Source organism: Melospiza georgiana, chromosome 6 (assembly GCF_028018845.1).
Source record: "Melospiza georgiana isolate bMelGeo1 chromosome 6, bMelGeo1.pri, whole genome shotgun sequence".
Classification (NCBI taxonomy): Eukaryota; Metazoa; Chordata; class Aves; order Passeriformes; family Passerellidae; genus Melospiza; species Melospiza georgiana.
In genome coordinates this window covers 30,744,839-30,764,185 of record NC_080435.1, presented here as the reverse complement: position 1 = coordinate 30,764,185, position 19,347 = coordinate 30,744,839, and the positions used below count along the sequence as shown (strand labels likewise).

Here is a 19,347-nt window from a genome sequence, read left to right as displayed (position 1 = left end):
AGGCACTTCTGGTTTTGCCACACTCCATAGAGAAACGAGCAGTAGAACCAGCCTGCTTTAAGGTGCCTGCTTTTTTTTTTTTGGAAAGGGAATTTGGTGTGGAAGCTGTGCTATTTTCCCAGGCTCCCATCATCTGCTATCATGACCAAACACAGAACAGGAGGTGGAGAGAGCAAATGGGATGAACAGAGCAAATACCTCTCCGCTTCCAAATGTAACCTGTGAAAACTCAGAATTAAAGGCAACCCATTTGTAACAAAGTCCCCAAAACCTTAGAGCTTTCAGCAGCAGGAAAAAAAAAAAAAAAAAAAAAAAAAAAAAAAAAAAAAAAAAAAAAAGCAGGTTTCTCATAGGCAAAGTTAGAGAGCTCCATTGGTGCTGAAGTTTTCAGGGAGATTTTCCACATCCAAATGTCAGACTCAAAACCGAGTGAGTTCTCTGACCCTGCCCTTCATTCAGTCTCCCGGGAAGAGCCTGACATGTTTAATGCTTTTACAAACTGTTCTATTTATCATGTCTTGAGTATCCACAAGGTCTCCCACTATCTGTTTGATGGCTCCTTTCCTTTCCTCTCCTGCTCCACAGGCCATAAACAACAGCCATAAACATTTAACAGCCAAGATAAACTAATAAATACAGCCCTAAATATTATTGCCTCCATGAACAACAGCGAGAGAGACATTTCTCCTAAAAAACACCTCCTTAAACCGGAGAGCTTTTTATTAAGCCAGCAAGTGACAGCACAAAAGGCACCTCAGTCGAGTACTACAGCAAAAATGAGTGTATGGGGCTTTGAGGAGAAGCAACAACACCCACGGGCTTGGTTGAGCAGTCAGTGAATTGGATTTATTTGCCAATGGGATACACGTTTTCCCATTACCCATTCATCTTGAAAAGCTTTTGGGTAACCCAGGATCCTGGCACGCCTTTCCTGCAGCACCCTTTTTTCTCTCCCTGTTACAAAGGAATTCATCAGGACTGACTCTTCCTTTCCCCTTCCTCTCACAGGGTGTTTTTACTCCATCTCCCACTGACTCCTTTCCAAAGTTCCACCATCAAAATGGGCTCAAGTAATTTTTCTCCCTATTTTTATATGCATAACCCTCCCTATTCTAGGTTTACACCTGCCTCACCACATAGGATGTAGAGTCAGGCACACCCTGCACAGCATTTGGCCCATAAAGTCACCAAAGTATCACATATTTGCAACTGACAGATCAGGTTAAAAATGGAAAAGCAGCAGAAAAAGGGTTCTCTTCAGGCTTCTCTTCCCACTTCAATCAAACACCCCTGAGAAGCTTTAAGCAGAGGTGAAACATGGCAGATGAATTTCAGGAAGATTAGCTTTTCTTCACAGGAATTTGGTTGTCAAGAGCAAAATCAGACCTGTGATTGAAAGGTAACTTTGAACTCCCCTCAGCAGAAGCTACAGGCAGCCCATAATAATGTACATTATTATTCCAACTCCCTGGGAAGTGGCATGGGACACTTTTAATTCTGAGGGCCACTTAAAGGCATTTCCATTTTTAAACTCTCCCCATGACTAAAGGGCTTTTGCTCATTCCCAGCCTGTTGGATCTGCATTCTCCACATCCTGCATGTGCCACACTTGGAAGACTTTATTCTTGTTCCCTGCTCCCTCTCATCACAGAGACAGGAGAATCACACGTTATTGCTTTGGCATATTAAAAGCAAATACAGAGAGGGGTTAATTTATACCTTCCACAAGAGACTTGGGAATGTTATTATGGAACATCTTGAGTGCTGGTAATGTTTTTCTTTTTATTTGCTTTGTTTCTCTGAGCATAGTTATAGAAAGAATAAAAAATAACCTTGGGCATTGTAGGAAATGTGCTGCAATCCAAAAGTAATTCACAGTGCGGTTCTGCTGAGGGCTCTGTGAGCTGAGCATCTCAGCACATTTTGGGGACAGAAAAAATCAGGCAGGCAACCTCCCAATAAAAAATGTCAATATTTGTGGAGCTGCAGTTATCAGGGTGCAGCTCACAGGGACACACGTGTTCCTCTCCAACCTGACAAGAGGGAAAGGTTCATTCCACCAAATTAAAAGGGAGTTTTGTTAACAAGTTACATCAGAATTTATCTTAATGTTCATAAACACACAAATCAACCTTTCCTCATGGTCCTGAATATTCTTCCCCCCCGTGGTAAATAATTATTTTTCCCCCCCGTGGTAAATAATTATTTTTCCCCCTTCATCCCACATGGCTGCACAGAGCTACTACAGGGAAATATTTTCCCATGGAAACTCAGGCCTTCAGCAGCACATTTAGAAACTAATTAGCTTGAAACCCGGAGGATCAGGAAAACATTTCAAGGATAGCACATCTCTTTTCCTTCTTTCATGACATTTTCCTGCTTTATGAAAGCTGCTGCTCCACTCCACACATTTTGATATTTCACCAGAATTCCTTCCCAGCAAGTTGGGTGATGGCAGAAATTGCAGCCAACGACTGCATGTCAACCAGGGGGTACTGGGGAGAGAGGGAAAGAATCCAATACCTTCATGCACACACCATGCAATTATTTATTCAAGTGAGAGGAGCAAGTCTTCCAGGTGAAAACAAGCTGACTCAGAACTCTCTGATTATTGAAAATGAATCCTTAATAGAAGTAAATGGCCAAGAACTAAATTTCCTCACTGTGCTTGCCATTCAAATTAATTGGAAAGTGGCTGATTTGAGAATATTATATCTTCTAGTGAACTGAAAATGCTGCCTTTTTTTTTTTCTCTGAAACCAAGAGTGGAGAATTAAATTAACTCTGAGGTGTGTTTGCTCAGAGTAGGCCACCAAACTGGATTAATTAATCATCATTTATAACACTATCACCCAGAGCAGTCAGAAAACTGCTAAGATAGCAACATGACAGTAGAACTGCTATAAAAACAAATGATAAATTTCCTGTATCTCCAGCCTATAGTAACTTGCCAGGCATTTCTTTGCAGTTCAAAAGAAAATATCCTGGTGAAAACTCTTTCTTAGTTTTTATAGGAGTGCTCAGAATAAACAGAATGATTTACACTTGTTCTGTAACTTAGGGTCCATAGGGAATGCCAGGGAATGTTTCCTTCCTCCGCCTGGAGATTACAGAGGGTCATGTCAGGGATAAGAGACATCATTCCTCCCATCATTCCAAGCCCAGTTAGAAGCAGATTTTCATTTACCACATGTCTAAAGAGAAATGGCAGACGAACTGTCATTTATAGGCACTTATCCAAAGTCATCATCCTTTGGGCTTCTTTTTGCCTGCATGTCCCTTGTCCTCCACAGCTCTGCCTCATGTTCAGCTTGACCTAAACCAACAGTATCCAAAACCCCTGCAATCTGCTTCATTTCCTTAATTTGAACTTGGGTTTGTCCTTAAGTCTGAACTGAGTAGATTTATTTCCTTTTTTAAGAGAGAGTTTATAGTCTGAGGAAGTCTTTTCAATGAGAAAACACAGATGGCAAGAAAACAAATTCCTGTATCATGAATTTCACTAGAAAATGGAAATAACAAGAGAATTGAATTGCTGTAGACTTCTGCAAAGGCTTCCTGGGGCCCACAGATGTGAGTGGCAGCAGCTTTGGCCACAATTAGCTGTGCTGCTCATCACTTGCACAAGTGTGACAAATGAACAGCCATAAAACTTCCATTCAGATCTTCCACCCTCACCCAACTACACACCAATTGCACAAATTCATCAGAAGCAGTAGTTACTTTTTTCACAGCCTCTCAAAGCATGTGCTGAGAGGGGAAAAAAACTAAAACCCCTCTTTTTTCTACTTTCAGGCTTTGAAAAAAAACAATATATAACTAATATATATAACTAATAGATTAGAACCTCCCAACCAGTTTTCTTCATCTGGGACCCCACACATCATGAGGTGTCACAAATGTATATGATCGGGGGAGCGGTGGCTGTGTTGGAATGTGCTCATGATTTAGCCTTTACTTTAGAAGCAAAACTTGGAGAGATAACAGGAAAAAAAATAAAATATCAAACATAGCAACTGTATTCTCAGAAGGAAAGGAACAAGGCACAAGATTGTTCTGTCAAAACTGAGGAATTCATTTAATCCTGCCAACTAAACAATGGAAAAGCAGAAAGCGTTCCTGGGTAAATGAGAACCAATTTTGCTTTTCCAATAGGGAATTTTAAAAGAGCATAGAGGCTCTGCAGCATTTGTACAGCTGTCCCAAGGCCACTTCCCACCACTGCTGGACAGCAGCTTCCAACTCCCATCCTGGGAGCACTCAAGGTGGAGAGCAGACACAGTAATGAATATGGGCACAGGAAATAAAATGCCATTCCGTGCTTTTGTTTCCCCTTCAATCAAAGACAAAAATATTTCTGTCCAAACACTGACTTTGTTGCTTTCTTTAGAGATATTATATTTGGAAAATATTTAATTATCCTGTCAAGAGTATTAAATTATAAACAGATGTGCAGAGTGGAAAGAGAGCAAAACTAAAAAAAAAAAAAAAAAAAAAAAAAAAAAAAAGGTGCGATTTTCAGGCATATAAATGATTTTGCTTCAGCAGCAGAAGGGTCATGAATATGAATAGTGCTGAATTCTAGAGAAGCCATTTGTCATTATTAAAATTAGTGCTTTGTCAACACAAAATTCTCCCTCCCAGCCTCCCCCTAGCTGCAGAAGAATCCACACATTAATTCCTCCCTTCTAGCAAACCTTATTTTAAAAAAGCTAAAGACACTAAACATCCATTTCCTCCCAGAACAGTGGAATTCCCACATGACACCCAACTCTGGCTCCTGGGCTTTCCAGCAATGCGCCAAGCAGCAGGAGGAAAGGACCTAAAGGGGAACATTGATCCTATTTAATTGTGGAGTGGCTGAGAAGATGAGGTGGAACACATTTATACCTAAGTTTCCTAATGGATTTTTTCATTGCAAGTGCTTGATCGACGGGTAGGGAGAGTTTCAGATAGCAACAGAAAGGAATCAGCCAATCTTTTATTCCCAACACAGAATTGCCATCCTTGAGATTGTGATGCACACCAGCTGTGCCCTCTAGAAGCAGGTGGCTAATCTTTGTCCAAAACCAAGTGCTTTTAGGTAAAGCTGTGCTAAGTCTGGCAGTTACAGAAGGAAAAAAGTGCTTTATTCTGAATTAATAGGGCAGTGCATCCAGAGCAAGCACACAAACTCTGAGTAGAGAATACAGTTTCAAGCCACTGGTTTCTATTCAAATAGCTTTTTTTTAAAGCCCTTTGTTTCTCTCTACTAACTACTGTAGGTTTCATTTTCTATAACACAAGCCTGCATATACAAGCATTCCATATAGAGAAAACAAGATTCCATATAGAGAAAACACTGTATATCTAAATTCTAGATGTAAGTTATGTGAAATAGCCCTAGAGACAAAAAGCACACAGCGAGAGGGTGCGATGGTCCTGCCATTAGTTTGCAAACAATCTGCGATCATCCATGCTCTAAAGTGAGCAGTTAAAACCCATCACCTTTCATCCCCAGTGATTTGGAGGTAGACAGCAAAGAATTAAATCCCATTTTACTCCATGAATAATGCATCATATCTGGGGCTTTTTCACTTCCAAAAAGACCACTGGAGCAAAAGAAGTCAAAAGAGTGTCCAAGATCTTTTGACTCCATGAAGAGCGATTAACTGGATCTTTTAAATTGGTTTGCAGCAAAATGAAACTCCTAGAATAAGCTAATACTCTTCTCCTACAAGTACATTTTAACATTGAAAACAATCTCATCCATTTTCAAGTGTAAACAAAGCACGAGGAGCACACAGATTTACTTGCATACTTCATTTGGTGCAATAACATTAAATGTCATTTAGCACTCATCAAACAAATGCTCCAGAAACAAGGTGATATTCTCCAGCAACATTCCCTACAAATGTTTTCCTTTTCAGCACTTTAAAACAGTTTACAGGAAAAACTTTGCACATTTGCGGGAGTTGAACTAGCAAGGATCTGTTTGCATTGGCTGGGGTTTATTTTGTGAGAAGAGGATGATTTATTACCTTCCTTATGGTTACTGGGGTAGTACTTAGGGACATGCACCAAGTTCAGGGTAATTTTAAGAGTCACTCTGTTTATGTCAAACACTTGGGGTCATAAAACGCACAAGAACTGGAATCCACCAAATCAATCCACAGAAAAAAACAACTTGTACAGCTTCCAATCTCTGCTTAGCCCAGGCCCAGAGCAGAATAAAAGGGAAGAATAAATTACCTTTTGTGGCATAAAGTGTGCAGAATGCCATCCCACTGCAGAGGAGCCATGAGGGACACTTTCTCCTAAGCTCCATCTCTCTCCCCCTTGGAGGAGCACTAAAAGCTCCTTGTTAATAATTTAACGAACTGATGGACACATTTCCAAGCACGGGGGCCTGGTGCTTAAAGAAGCACCACCTTGGCACAGGCAAGAGGGTGAGAGCGGGAAGCTGGTGGCTTCTCATCCCCTGATGGACTAGGGACAAGCCTGGGACAGCAGAGCAGGAACCTGCAGGAGGGAAAGCTTTTCTGCAGGTGGATCACTGCTAAAAACCCTCCTGAGACACACAGAGAGGTATTTCAGAGCCTATCTCAAGCATATCTGACCCACAGCCCAGGCTCCAAAGGAGTGCTGCGTAAACACTGTCCCTCAGGCCTGGGTTGGGCAAGGCATCGCTCAAAACACACCCAGAAACCCTCCAGCACATCAATTCCATTCATTTTGAATTTACAAACTCAAAATGCACTGACCTAAACACGACTCCTGTAGCAGCTTCCAAAAGAAGAAAGCACAGCCACTGTCCTGCACGTGACTTTATAAACTTCTCCCGTTCCTAATCATCTCAGACGAGGCTCACCTGGACACAATTATCTCTGTGCAGAGCAAACCATTTACTGGGAACCAGGTGTCCCCACTGTTGCCAGCTGTCCCCACTGCTGACAGCTCATTTCTTCAGAATGAGGCTGCTTCAGTCCCCCAAATCTGCCTGCAGTTGTGATCCCATTTCACTGTCAGTCCATCCCAGCTCAGGCCACTGCACTCACTAAAACAGCCAAGGGACAACATTCAGTTTGGTGCCATCTTCATAAAAGTAAAAAATTACAATCTACAGGTAAAACAGCCACAAAACTGTGTTTAATCACCTCATGGAAAGAAAATGCTGGGAAATACATTTGTCACTTTATTCCTATAAACTCTCTTTATTCCTCTGAAAAAAATCATGAGATCTACAAGGCAGTGGCCACATAAAGGCTGATAACAAGAAGTTATATCAGCTTTAAGGAGAAAATGAAGACAGAGATACTTAGCTGAGATACCATCCTTCACAAAGCCTGGGAGTGTTTGTGTCAGAATTTATTCCCTTACTTACAGCCATGCTATTCTAGGCACACCAGCCAGCACCGGGGGGGACAGCAAATTGGCTCCTCTTGCCCCCAGATCAGCATTTTCATGACTCACCTGTCCAACTATGGCAACGACCACCTGGGCCTCTACACCTTTGCCAACCTCGCCAGCTTTGTCAGGAGCTCCACGAACCTGAGGCTGCAGACGCTGCCCCCCGTGCAGCTGGCCCAGAAGTACTTCCTGCTCTTCCCCGAGCAGACTGACCCCCTGTGGCAGGTAAAGGCACCTCCTTTCCCTCCTCCTGCTGCAATCCCCTCGTTGGAACGAGCATCTTTTCTTCTAAAAAGCCTTTTTCGAGCGTGGGAATGTGAGTTCAACACTGTCATCTAATGGTTACCTGTACCTGCCTCTTCTACCTGGAATACTGTGAGCCACACTGAGCTTGTAGGTTACACAGGGTTAAATCCAGGAGGGCACCAAGGAAACCTGTGCAGTTATTTAGGGCTTACACTTGCAAAAAGGTGCAGAAAATTTCCCCTATAATTTTTGGCCCAGCTACAAAGGAAGTATAAATCGACAATATTTTCACTGGGCTGCAGCAATTCTGTTCAGCTGATTATTTTCTCCATCATATTTAGTTAATTTTATTCATCAGCAAAGTGTATCCTCTCTTACCTCTGCACAAGCAGCATCTGTATGGTAACTGCTTTGAATAGCAGCCAGTCCCAACCTTTTCTGCAGGGCCTTTTGTTCACAGGTTTTTATTTTGCATTCATAGGTAGGAGAAAGATAAGGAGATGAAAAATATCCCACATTTCTATTTTGTCCTTCCCTTTTGCATTCTCATGTAAATTAAAATTGGCACTAAGCCCCATGCATCCAAAACCACTCTGACAGCTCAAAAAGTAATGCCTCAAAGCCATCCAGAGGCTTCCATCTGAACCTCAAATGGAAATTTGATTAAATCAATGTTCCAATTTTTTCCCCCTTCTTTTTCTTTTCTGCTAATGACTGAACCTTGTCCTCAGTCATTCAAAACCACTGTACAAACACTGTGGGGTGTTGCTGCTCAGTGTAGGGCTCTGGCATTAGTGCAGAACACTCAGACCCTGCAGAGGTTTCAGATTCCCAGTGTGATGGGCACCACCACCTTTTGTCCTTCAGAACCCGTGTGACGATGAGAGACACAGGGATGTTTGGTCCAGAGACAAAACTTGTGACCACCTGCCCAAATTCCTGGTGATAGGACCCCAGAAAACAGGTAAGGAGCACAAGGAGAGCTTTTAAAAGTTTCTACAGAGTCAAAGGTCCTTTTTTAATTTTTTTAATATTTCCTAATGGCACCTCTTTTCATTGTCATAGGTACAACAGCCCTTTATTTATTCCTTCTGATGCACCCTTCCATTATCAGCAATCTCCCCAGCCCAAAAACTTTTGAGGAAGTTCAATTCTTCAATGGCAACAACTACCACAAGGAAATTGACTGGTAAGGAGAATGACAAAATCCAGGTGTTCATTCTTAATGCATGGAAAATCACAGTGGAACAATTCCAGGAGCGGGTGTGACATCCCCTTAATTACTAGATGAATTTGTTATGCTGGGAATTATTATTAGATGGAAAGAGAATCTAATTGGTAATGGTGGGGCATTTAATCAAGCCCCTAATTTTGTTTAGATATTACAGTAAGAATTTTCTGAGTTTTCACACAAATGAATGCAAGAGGCAGTTCTGTCCTGAGTAACATCTCTGTCTTGTCATAGCTGTAGCTGCACTGACTTACACTCTGTTCCTTCCAAAGTGGCTTTTCATGAAGTGAGGTTCTGTTTATCTCTTCACAAGGATCCATCCAATCAATTTTAAATGGAAAAGACCATTCAAAGCCAAAATTCAAATCTTGTAATTCTGAAAGCGTCCAAAAGCAAAAATGTGTCAGTCCCAAAATGAAGTACTTCAACAATGTTAACATTAAACAGTTTGACATTTAAATGTTGACATTAAATGTTGACATTTTGAAGCTTTTCCCAATTTTTTTCTGCAGCTAAAACTGAACTCACTCCAAACTGGTGAAAGATATCCCTTTGACACTGAAGTTATTAGCAAAAATCCCATCCATCACAGGAAAAACCTAATTACCAGACTTCATGAGGGCTTTAGCTATTACCAGCACCACCTAAGAGCCAAGATGCATTCCCATTACTCCAGTCTGGGCTGAGCTGAAAAATTCAATTTTGCTTCTTGAGAATTATGTCTGAAAATTCACCTTGTCAGCCACCATGAAATGGGAAGCATGGGGCCATGACCCTGTTGTGCTGCTGCTCATTCTGACAAGTCTCTTCCCCTCCAAGGTACATGGAATTCTTCCCCACTCCTTCCAACACCACCACTGACCTCCTGTTTGAGAAAAGTGCCAACTATTTCTACTCTGAGGAAGCTCCCAGGAGAGCTGCTTCCCTCATCCCCAAGGCCAAGATCATCACCATCCTCATTGACCTCATTGGAATTCTGTGCCCCAGGAATGCACAGTGGGGCCACTGCCAGGGGATGGTGGTGGCATCAGTGGGAACCTGTGTCCTTGGGCAATAATGGGAGTTGTGGCACAGCCTTGGCACCCCGTGGAAGCAGGAGGTTGCTGGATGCCACCTTGTGCAGCTGGCACCTGTGACACTGGTGTTGGGAATGATGGAAGTTCCCAGCACAGAGCTGCCACCAGCTGGGATCAAATAGTTCAGTCTCAATTACAGCTGACAGGGCACAGAGGGAGAGCAGGGCTCCATGCCCAGGGAGATGCACAGGGAAGAGGAGCATGGCCCAGCCAGGGAATCAGAGCTCCTGATGCTGAGCTCTGGCCCCACTCCCCTTCCCCCAGCATGTGCTCAGCAACCTGCAACCGTGCTCAGATGCACCCAGCGTCTCCTGAAGTTTCCAAGGAAGTAAAAAGGGCTGTGATTGGAGACACTGGCTTTTTTCTCTGCTTGGAAACAAAAGCAAGCCTGTTGTTTTCCCCAGGAAACTCCAGGATGCTCTTCTTTGCCTTTTACTGAGCCCACACCCTTCCATAACAAAATCTTAACTACTTAAAAATTCTATTTTTAGGGAAATATATAATCATGCTTGGTAAAATGGCATAGGCAAACACATAAAGGAAACACTAAATGCAGTGTTAAAATAGCCTGGGATTAATAATCCTGGGAGACAGCATGAAATACATAATTTCTGATCCTGCCAGCAAGTTCTGCAAGGAGCTAAGCACGACCAGGGGCTGCAGCTTGTACCGGGTCATGTCTCACTGGCAGCTTTCCAGCTGCCGAGGCAAAGCAGTAAAACAGTGATTTTTAAGATTTTTAAGAATTCAGGCTTCATCTGCAGCATCCATACCGTTGCACGTATTTCCTTCCCTGCGTTCCCGCAGCACCAGCGCTCCCACGAGGACCCCGCCGCCCTGAGGTTCGATTTTTACGAGGTGATCGCGGGGGGGGGCCCGGGCGCCGCCGGAGCTGCGGGCGCTGCAGCGGCGCTGCCTGGAGCCCGGCTGGTACGCGCTGTACATCCACAGGTGGCTCTCGCACTTCCCGCCCGCCCAGGTAAGGGAGCCCGCCCGACTCGGCTGCCCTTGGCACGGCCCGAAGCTGTCCCGAGGCTCCTGCGCCCCGGGAAAGCCGCAGCTGCAGCGTCACACCTTGTGCCAGGGCTTTTAAGAAATATAAATTTCATCCTTCTCCCTAGTCAGTCCCCATCATAGAAAGCTTCACATGTCTTTGATCCTCATATGGAATTGGCCTTTCTTAGAGCTGGAGCACAGATACCTTCTTTTGTCCCCTCTTCCTTCAGATATTTTATTGCATTGTCTTTTATAACTTCACCGTGAAAAATTTACCTAAATGCATAGATCTAAAGAATACCTCCATTGTTGAAGTAATAATAACCTAATAATAAAAAAATAATAAAATAACCTAAAGCAAACATTTTAGTACTGCAAAGCACATGCACGGGCACTCCTTATCCAAGGACATGGCCACATGGCAGTTCATGTCTGTGCCTCCTGTCAGGCAAAGCTAGAAAAGGCTCTGTCATCAGCAAGGATCCCCAGAGTCTGCCCTGGGTGGGACAGTATGTGCTGAAAGGAGGCAGAGCTGAGCATTGCCTACTTTGTCAGGGACCTGGGGAAAAAAAAACCAAACCAAACAACAAAAAGATTTAGAAGCTCTGTCTTCTTGCAATCCTGATTTTTCTTTTTATCCAGCCTCAGCTGTACTAAAGAGAGGAGAAGCAGGTCAATCCTGTTTCCACGAGAAGGGAGGAAATCTCAGTCATTTACTTCTTTCTTTCCTCTGCCCTTTGTACTCTTTGATAAATGGGGAGGAGTCCTGCCCAGAGCTGCTGAGCTGGCAGCAAGGGCAGCATTGCCCTGGGAGCAAACAGGCCACGTCTCCTCCTTGCCCACCTCATCCCAGCTTATTCCTCCAGAGGAGAGGGGGATGTCCTGGCAAACTGAGCACGCAGAGGGTGCTGAGCATCCCATGCCCTGTTCCCTGGGCTCCTCCTCTGCCCTCACCTGGAGCTGCTGCCTTCTCTCCTCAGGACTTCCAACAGACACATCGTAAACCTCAACAATATTTTACATCCTTTCCTTATCTCTTTTCTCAGAGTTGTCTGAGTGTCAGGTTTGGCTTGGGAGGTTTAACTCCTGCATTTGAACAAGGTGCACACACAGAGTTACAAGGTGCCCACCTATGCAAATCCAACTCAACAAGGTAAAAAGCAAACCTAAAAAGGGGTTCATCCACATGAATGCTTTTAGCACTGTATAAAGTCATTAAAAGCTAATTTAAATCCAGGTTGTCACAGAAGTGAAATAATGCCATTTTTTGGTTACCCTTAGTCCTGTTTTCAAATCAGTGCCATATTTACCCCTGCAGTTGCTCATTATTGATGGACGGCAGCTGAGAAGTGACCCTGCTACTGTGATGGATGAAGTGCAGAAGTTTCTGGGAGTCTCTCCTCACTACAATTACTCTGAAGCCCTAACGTGAGTGTATTCCCTTTCTTATCTGCCCTGTGGGGTCCCAGGGCACATCCCCTCCCACCAGGATCCCTGCATTACTAATTACAAACACATCAGGACAACAATAACTTGGAGAAGCCTGGGGTTCTTTCCCATCAGTGTCCAGGAGCTGAAGCCTGCAGTGTCAGGTGTGGAAAGTTTGCCTTCACCATTCCAAGGAGCCTGATGACAGAGGCTGGGTGAGAAGTGCTCATTCCCCAATCCCATTTTCCTGTCTGCATGTCCATGTACAGCTGAGACTCCTGCAGGGGAGGGAGTGGGCTGAATTCCCCTCTCCCCTCGTAGTCCAGCAGAAAATTGTAAGAAGCTTTTGCCCTGAGCCTCCCTGTGTGAGGAGCATCATCTCTTACAGCCCCAGCCCTGGGATATTTGTGGCCTGGGAAGCCTGGCACTGCTTTTCCAAGCCCCTAAGCCAGCACATGGAGTGGGAAGCAGCACAGCCTCTGCTTCACCTTCCCTGCAGGCTGGTCCTGAGGGAAACACAACCACGGACTTTGCAGCTGCCCCACACTGCTCCTCTCTGCTTGCAATTTCCATTTAATGTTTCCTCTCCTGGCAGGGTTCAGCTTATTTATATCACAGGTTCAAAGTAAGACTTCGATGCTTAAGGAAGTTGCTCTGCCAAAACCTTTTTCTAGAGAAAGAATTTTGAATTTCAGAATGCAAATTTTTAAGTCACTAGTTTTTAAAGAGGGTGGAGGGGAGGAGGAGTCTGATCACAGAGCTGAGCTATTGATGCTTGAACAACTCACAACTGCACATCTGCAGTGCCTTCTGCTGGGTTTTTAAAATCCACACCCACAGACATACATCTTCCTTGCTGGAACTAAATTAGAGTCATGGAGGAAGAAATTTGGCCTCTCATACTGGTTTGGACAGGAAAAATGGATTGTAAACAGATCCATAAAATTATGCACTCCCTGTGTAGAGGCATCAAGAATGCAAATGTGCTGTGGAAGCCCTCACTTCTGCATGGATTTGGGATGGAAGGGGAAAATGCATTAAAGTGTGTACCTGCTTTCTGGCAGGGCTTGTCAAAGGGGAAAAGATTGCCTAGGATTGTTCCTAGTCATTACTGCCTAACCACTGCACAGCACACATTCCTAAAGGCGTCAGGAAGCAGCCTAAGGAGCTGGGCCTGTGAACAGCACTGGGCAACAAGTCCATCACCCTGAGTAATTGTGTGAAAGTCCTGCAGGAGAGGGAAATCAAGCCAGGCAGAAGGGAGCCATGGGAGGGGAGCGAAGGAGCACAGAGGCAGGGCTGGAGGAAAAGACAGGATGAGAGGAGTGTGCTTAGGAAAGTGTTCTCCCTTGGAGGGCTGCTACATTCTGTCAGAGTGAGAGAGAGATCCTCATGGTGGCATTGCTTGGCTCTGCCCTCCCAGGCATTCCCTGCCTCTGGCATAAGGTACTGCCTTCCCAGAACCCTGCCTCTCCCCCAGGCTTCCTCTGCAGGGAAGGGAAGATAACCAGGCCTCCAAGGCTTGCTGCTGACAGCTCTAAAACGCTCCCCTGTAGCTTCAGCCTTAGGGCTATCACTATTTTTAAATAAATACCTCCACTGTGCCCAATTACATTCACAGAAGCCCTGAGAGTTCTGTGATTTCTGAACACAGAGGGTTGAATTCAGCCTGAACTGTCTCACCCTCTTTTCCCCTTCCCAAGTTTGCACATCATAATGTTCAATAAGCTGCTTCTGAGGCAGAAGGATTGTTTGGGGCATAGTTTTGCAGTTTCCCTTTCACCCAGCACATGATGTTGCTGCTCCTCTTGGGAAATCAATGCAAGGCAGCTAAAGCACTTCACCATGCAGGGAGCAGATGGGAAAGGCCAAAGCAGAAATGAATCTATCATCAATATACCCATTTAATCAATGATTTATTTGTTTTTAATTGATACAGCTGCAGAGACAATTTAGAAAACAAAGGTCAGGCTGCATTAATAGGCTGGGCAAGAAAAAACCCATGGAGAAGGTTCACCCTTCTCCTGAAATTCACTCACTTCTGCATCTGTATCGTAGGGACAGGGCAGGGGCAGAAAGGTGGTGTGTAACTAATTAACTCTGTGCTCCAGCCAATTATCTTTCATCCCTCTCAAACATCTGCCGAGCAGCAGGAATGAGCAGTCTTTAGATGTTTTATAGCTGCTTCCAGTCCCAGAGCAGTAAATTCCAAACCCGACGCCACGTGATGCCGTTCGTTCCTCAGCGAGCCCGTTTCCAAGCCCTCATCCAAACCCCTTCTATCTCTGCATTTCAGACTCCACAATCAAATGCCATGGCCCAGATAAGGCTGCTAAGACAGTGTTTATGCTACAATGCCACCCTAGGAAGGAAAATGGTATTGAGATGCAGTGATAGGGAGCAGCCAGCTTCTTCCTCAGGAAGGTTAAATCATCAGCACCCAAGCAGCGCTTCCTCAGGAGACCTGCACATCACCCTGTGGGCCGGACAAGGACAACAAAAGTTACCAAGTGCAGGTAGTGAGAAAAACTTCCTGCCTTTAGACACTTCCAAGGCAGATTTGTGGGAAAAAAATGAATCCCCAGAGTTTATACAGGTTGCCCCCTCTGTCCTCAGAATTCCAGTCATCCAGGGAGATGCGTGCAGCATTAATTTTGGGCTAACACTGATGTCTCAGTAGCCAGGAAATGTTTCTGTAGCAAGGTCTTTTAAAATATATGATCCTCCACAGGTCTGACCCTCAGAAAGGCTTCTGGTGCCAGTTATTGGAAGGAGGGAAAACAAAGTGCCTGGGGAAAAGCAAAGGTCGGAAATACCCACCAATGGACCAAGAGGTAAGGGCTGTTCGGAAATTTATGGGAGCAAAAAAGGTCAGTTTTAATACTGACCTTAAACAAACACACTGATTACTTTCCCCCCTTTGTTGTATTTTCAATGGATGGATGTTTTTAAAAATCAGAAACTCGGGCTTTGGAAGAGAGGGCATTGAGTTCCCCCTGTGAGAGCCAATTTGTGGGGGGTGTTATAGGTTAGTTGCGGTGGGGAATGAATCACTGACTAATAAGTCCAAATAACATGAAATTTATTAATTGATAGAGCAAGCGATAATAGGCAAAGTCAGTGCCTCAAGCGCGCTGGGCGACAGGAGAGTCTCCGCTCTAACACTGCCACACTCTTCGGGTTTTCTGTGGAGTTCTTATACAGTCCTTCTTCCGGGTTGATGTGTAGCACGCTGTGTATTCTTCTTTTGTGTTTAGGTGGTCATAGTCCACCTCCCGGGATCTGAAGATGAAGGTTGGTAATTTTCCTTTGTCTGATTCCTGGAATTTTTAGGTTCAATCTGCTGAGTTCTTGGAATCTTAGATTTACTGAGCGGATAAGCTGATACTGTGTTATCAATCATAGCAAACCCACCACCCATATTAACAGTTTACTAAACAGATAAACAAATGTTTGTGAAACCTATTGTCTTTTGGTTTCATCTTCCTTATATTTTAAAGTCTGGAAATTTACTTAAACAAACTAGAGATGTTGCAACAGTCTTACTGGAATTACTTTGTCAACTTTGATGAACAAACTTAAAGTTTTAACCCATTACAGGGGGGGTCTCCTTTAACCTGATCTTGGTTTGTTTCTCCCCCCTCTCAGTCCCGAGCGTTTCTGTCGAGCTACTACCGCGAGCACAACGGGGAGCTGTCCAAGCTGCTGCACAGGCTGGGCCAGCCGCTGCCCTCGTGGCTGCGGCAGGAGCTGCAGAAGGTCAGGTAGCACCGGGGGCGCCCGGCCCGGCGCATCCCTGCCCGCCCGCACCCTCCCGCTCCTCCGGCTCACTCGGCATCGTCAGGACAGGACCTCACGGACCGCGCCCTTCCCAGCGAATCCAGACAAACCACAGGAGAATACATAAAAAGGCCCAAACCCAAGCCCGACAAGTGTTGGAATGGCCGCGCTGCCGGCGGAGCGGCACCGAGCCCCTCGGGCGCCTCCCGGCCGCTCCTCCTGCATCCCGGCCGGGGCCGCGCCGAGCCTCGCTCCTCCCTTCAGGGGGCACCAGGAACTCTGCGTGGGACGGACGGACACCGCACGGACAAACTGCAGTCTGTCCGGACACGGGCAAAGGATGGGAACGTCTGTCGCTGGACTGGGAGGTTGGTCATGCGCTGGGCTTTTCCCGCTTTTGTTTGCAAATCCTTTCATGTTCCCAGCAGGCCGTGCAGCGGGCACTGCCTGCAGACTGCTATTGACAGCTGAGCTTCTGTCTGCTGAGCAGCGCTGTGCTTTTGAAACCTCAGACACTGCGTGAGTCATTTAGGGTCTCAGTCTGCAAACTGGTGCAGAAAAGTACCTTTAATTACCTTTTTCAGTGTTCTGGACACAAACAGTGTGCTGGAGCACAAACCCTTCCTGTAGACTTTTATGGAGTTGAAAGGACAAACACAGCCCCTGTATATCACACAAATATGTATGACATACATATCTTCACTCCTGAATATCTGCCTTGTGTATCTCTAGATCAGACACACACTCACTTTTAAATATCTGCTTTTTGTGCCCACAGGGAAATGAAAGGGTGGTTTACCAGAAATGTGACATGAACTGTGCTTGGTTCTCAGAGCTGTGGGGGCAAGGTCAGCAAGGCAGAGCAGAAACTCCTTACTTGTCCTGGATGGAGGTTATTCCTCAGACCTGGTAGTGGTAAACACATGTATTTGTATGTAACATAGAAACCCACAATCCCTTATCTTAGAGCACTGGCAATACCACAGATGACTGGAATAATGAGAGCTCTGGATAAGTAAGGCTTGGTCAGAGAAGAGTATCTAACTGGAGCATTTGATAGAATTATAGCTGTTAAAATGCATTAAAACTGGCTCAGCTTTAATTAGAAGAGGACTGCCTCACTCTTGATTAAAAGCTGAATAAACATGACACTGGTTTCAGGAGCTTTTCAAGGAAATGAGACAAACACTAGAGAATCCAGAAAATTATTTCTTGTTCTTAACTTTTTTTTTAGAAAGAAGTCCATCTCTCCAGCTCTCAGCTCTGTAATGGCACCATGTCCTGAAAATCCACCAGATATTTTTATACCTCACTCGTATTTTTTAGGTTTGAATGGGCCTCACATTTCCGAGAGATCTCATGTTCCATTGAGAACTGACATTTGAATTGACTTCTTTATGTGTCATAAAGATGAAATAACATTATTTCCAGGTTCACTCCCTCCACTTGTAACAGGACCCACCAGCACAGAATTTCTCTGCACCACCGTGTGACAGAGGAGCCTTTGTGAACTGCCTGGAAATGATCTCCTTTGCTTTTTTATGCCTTTTTATGTCACTGACCACATCGTTGTTGGGATTCTTACAGACCAGCAAAACAAAGGCAGCAAAAATGCAACAATTATTGAAGGCAAGAGGGCTGTGGCTGGGAAAGACCGTGCTGGTCCTTCTTTCTGTCTGTAAGCCACGGGATTCCTGTGCTGCAGGCTTTATTTCAGAGTTTCACAGTGCTGCAGAGGGGCTGCAGCTCCAGTTTGCTCCCATTGCCCTGGAAATGAGAATTCCAGGATGTGACCCTGTGGGGCAGGGAGGGGAGTCAGGGCCCGTGGCAGCAGAGCTGATGATGAAAGCAGAGCTTTGGGAAAGCTGAGCTCCTATAACTGAGGTTGTCTTTGAGCAAGAAGCAATCAGAACAGAATCCAAACCCCTCTAAATTATGCATTGACCTCTCAAGGTCTAAAATAAAGTTGCAAGATTAACTGCTCCGAGATGTTGTCTAATAAACCAAATTTCCTCTCTGACAGGGGAGCAGGCTGCCAAGAGTCCCCCAAACAAATTAAAATGGCAGAATTAGAAATTCCTGGGGGAGGAAGAGGTTGTGTAATGAAAGCGCTGATGGGTCCAGGCTCTCTGATGTGATAATGAGGCAGTGGGGATGTGCCCTGAATACAGAACCAGGAGCTGAGTGTTTGCTCATCTTCCTTCTCCCCCTCCCCACATGAGGCAGGGAGATGGGGGATCTTTCATCCCCTGAACTACCAGGGGGTGGGGTGCTCCTTTCCCCTCTACTGGGCCACCCAAAAGGGAGACATCAACCACTCATTTAGCTCCCATCAGTAACAAATTATGTTCATAATAGGCTTAAAATTGATGTTTCTAACAGGAATGTGAGTGTACGACATCTGTCTCAAGCAGGGACATAAATCAGCAGTGACCAATGGCTGATTTGATTGTACTGAACTAAGGCTAAGTTTGGGGTTTCTTCTACATAACTCTGTGTTCATGGGACAGGAATTTCCCTGTCAGACAACATTTCTTACACTGTCTTTACATTTCTTACACTGTCTTTATTTCTCTTTTTGTGTTCCAGTTCATCCTTTTAGTGGGACTGCAATGGTGTGGACCTGCCCACGGACTCGATTCCTCCATCACTCTCCTACCTAGAAAAGCTGCCAAAAAGAAATCAGGATTTGCAGGTGACACAGATTTTGAAGTGTTCAGTGCTCCAGTGACTGGATAACTTTTATAAGACTTCTATGATTTCTGCAGTATTTCAGAGCAAAGGACATCCTGTTGATAGAGCTGAGGAAAAATTTCACTGTCTTGCCCAAGCTCTTTTTACTTAAATTTTTCTTTCCCCTCCGACATGACAACAGCAAATCCAGTTGAAAAAATACTTGGTGTTGAAGCAGAAGGAATGAAAATAAATTTTGATCACTCCAAGTATTTTTATTGGGGGGGTGGGGATGGTGAGGGAGGTCAAGGGCTGTACTTGCTGGAATTGTTTTAAATAATTGATGTGCTCACAGCTGATTATGGGTTCTTCTCACTGCTACAGAATAAACTTCTGATGGTGTATTACAGACAGAGCTTTGCTTCTTCCCTTAAACCCTCCTTCCCATTCCCTGAGCCAAAATCTGGGCCTGCCCTCCCTAAGTTTGGCCTCCCTGCACCCCACAGGAGAGGGACACGCAGCCCCAAG

The 19,347-nt window shown here is 44.8% G+C and overlaps 1 protein-coding gene across 1 annotated transcript in view; it reads left to right on the top strand.

The window, feature by feature from the left end:
• LOC131084824 (bifunctional heparan sulfate N-deacetylase/N-sulfotransferase 4-like) overlaps nucleotides 1-19,347 on the top strand; it is a 79,725-nt gene that overhangs the window by 58,212 nt on the left and 2,166 nt on the right. The window contains 10 exon segments of the mRNA XM_058026578.1: nucleotides 7,432-7,614; nucleotides 8,503-8,599; nucleotides 8,701-8,824; nucleotides 9,686-9,831; nucleotides 10,721-10,830; nucleotides 10,832-10,921; nucleotides 12,257-12,366; nucleotides 15,098-15,200; nucleotides 16,015-16,514; nucleotides 18,736-18,841. Of these exon segments, the coding sequence (XP_057882561.1) occupies nucleotides 7,432-7,614; nucleotides 8,503-8,599; nucleotides 8,701-8,824; nucleotides 9,686-9,831; nucleotides 10,721-10,830; nucleotides 10,832-10,921; nucleotides 12,257-12,366; nucleotides 15,098-15,200; nucleotides 16,015-16,134 (1,083 nt within the window). The 3' untranslated portion in view covers nucleotides 16,135-16,514; nucleotides 18,736-18,841.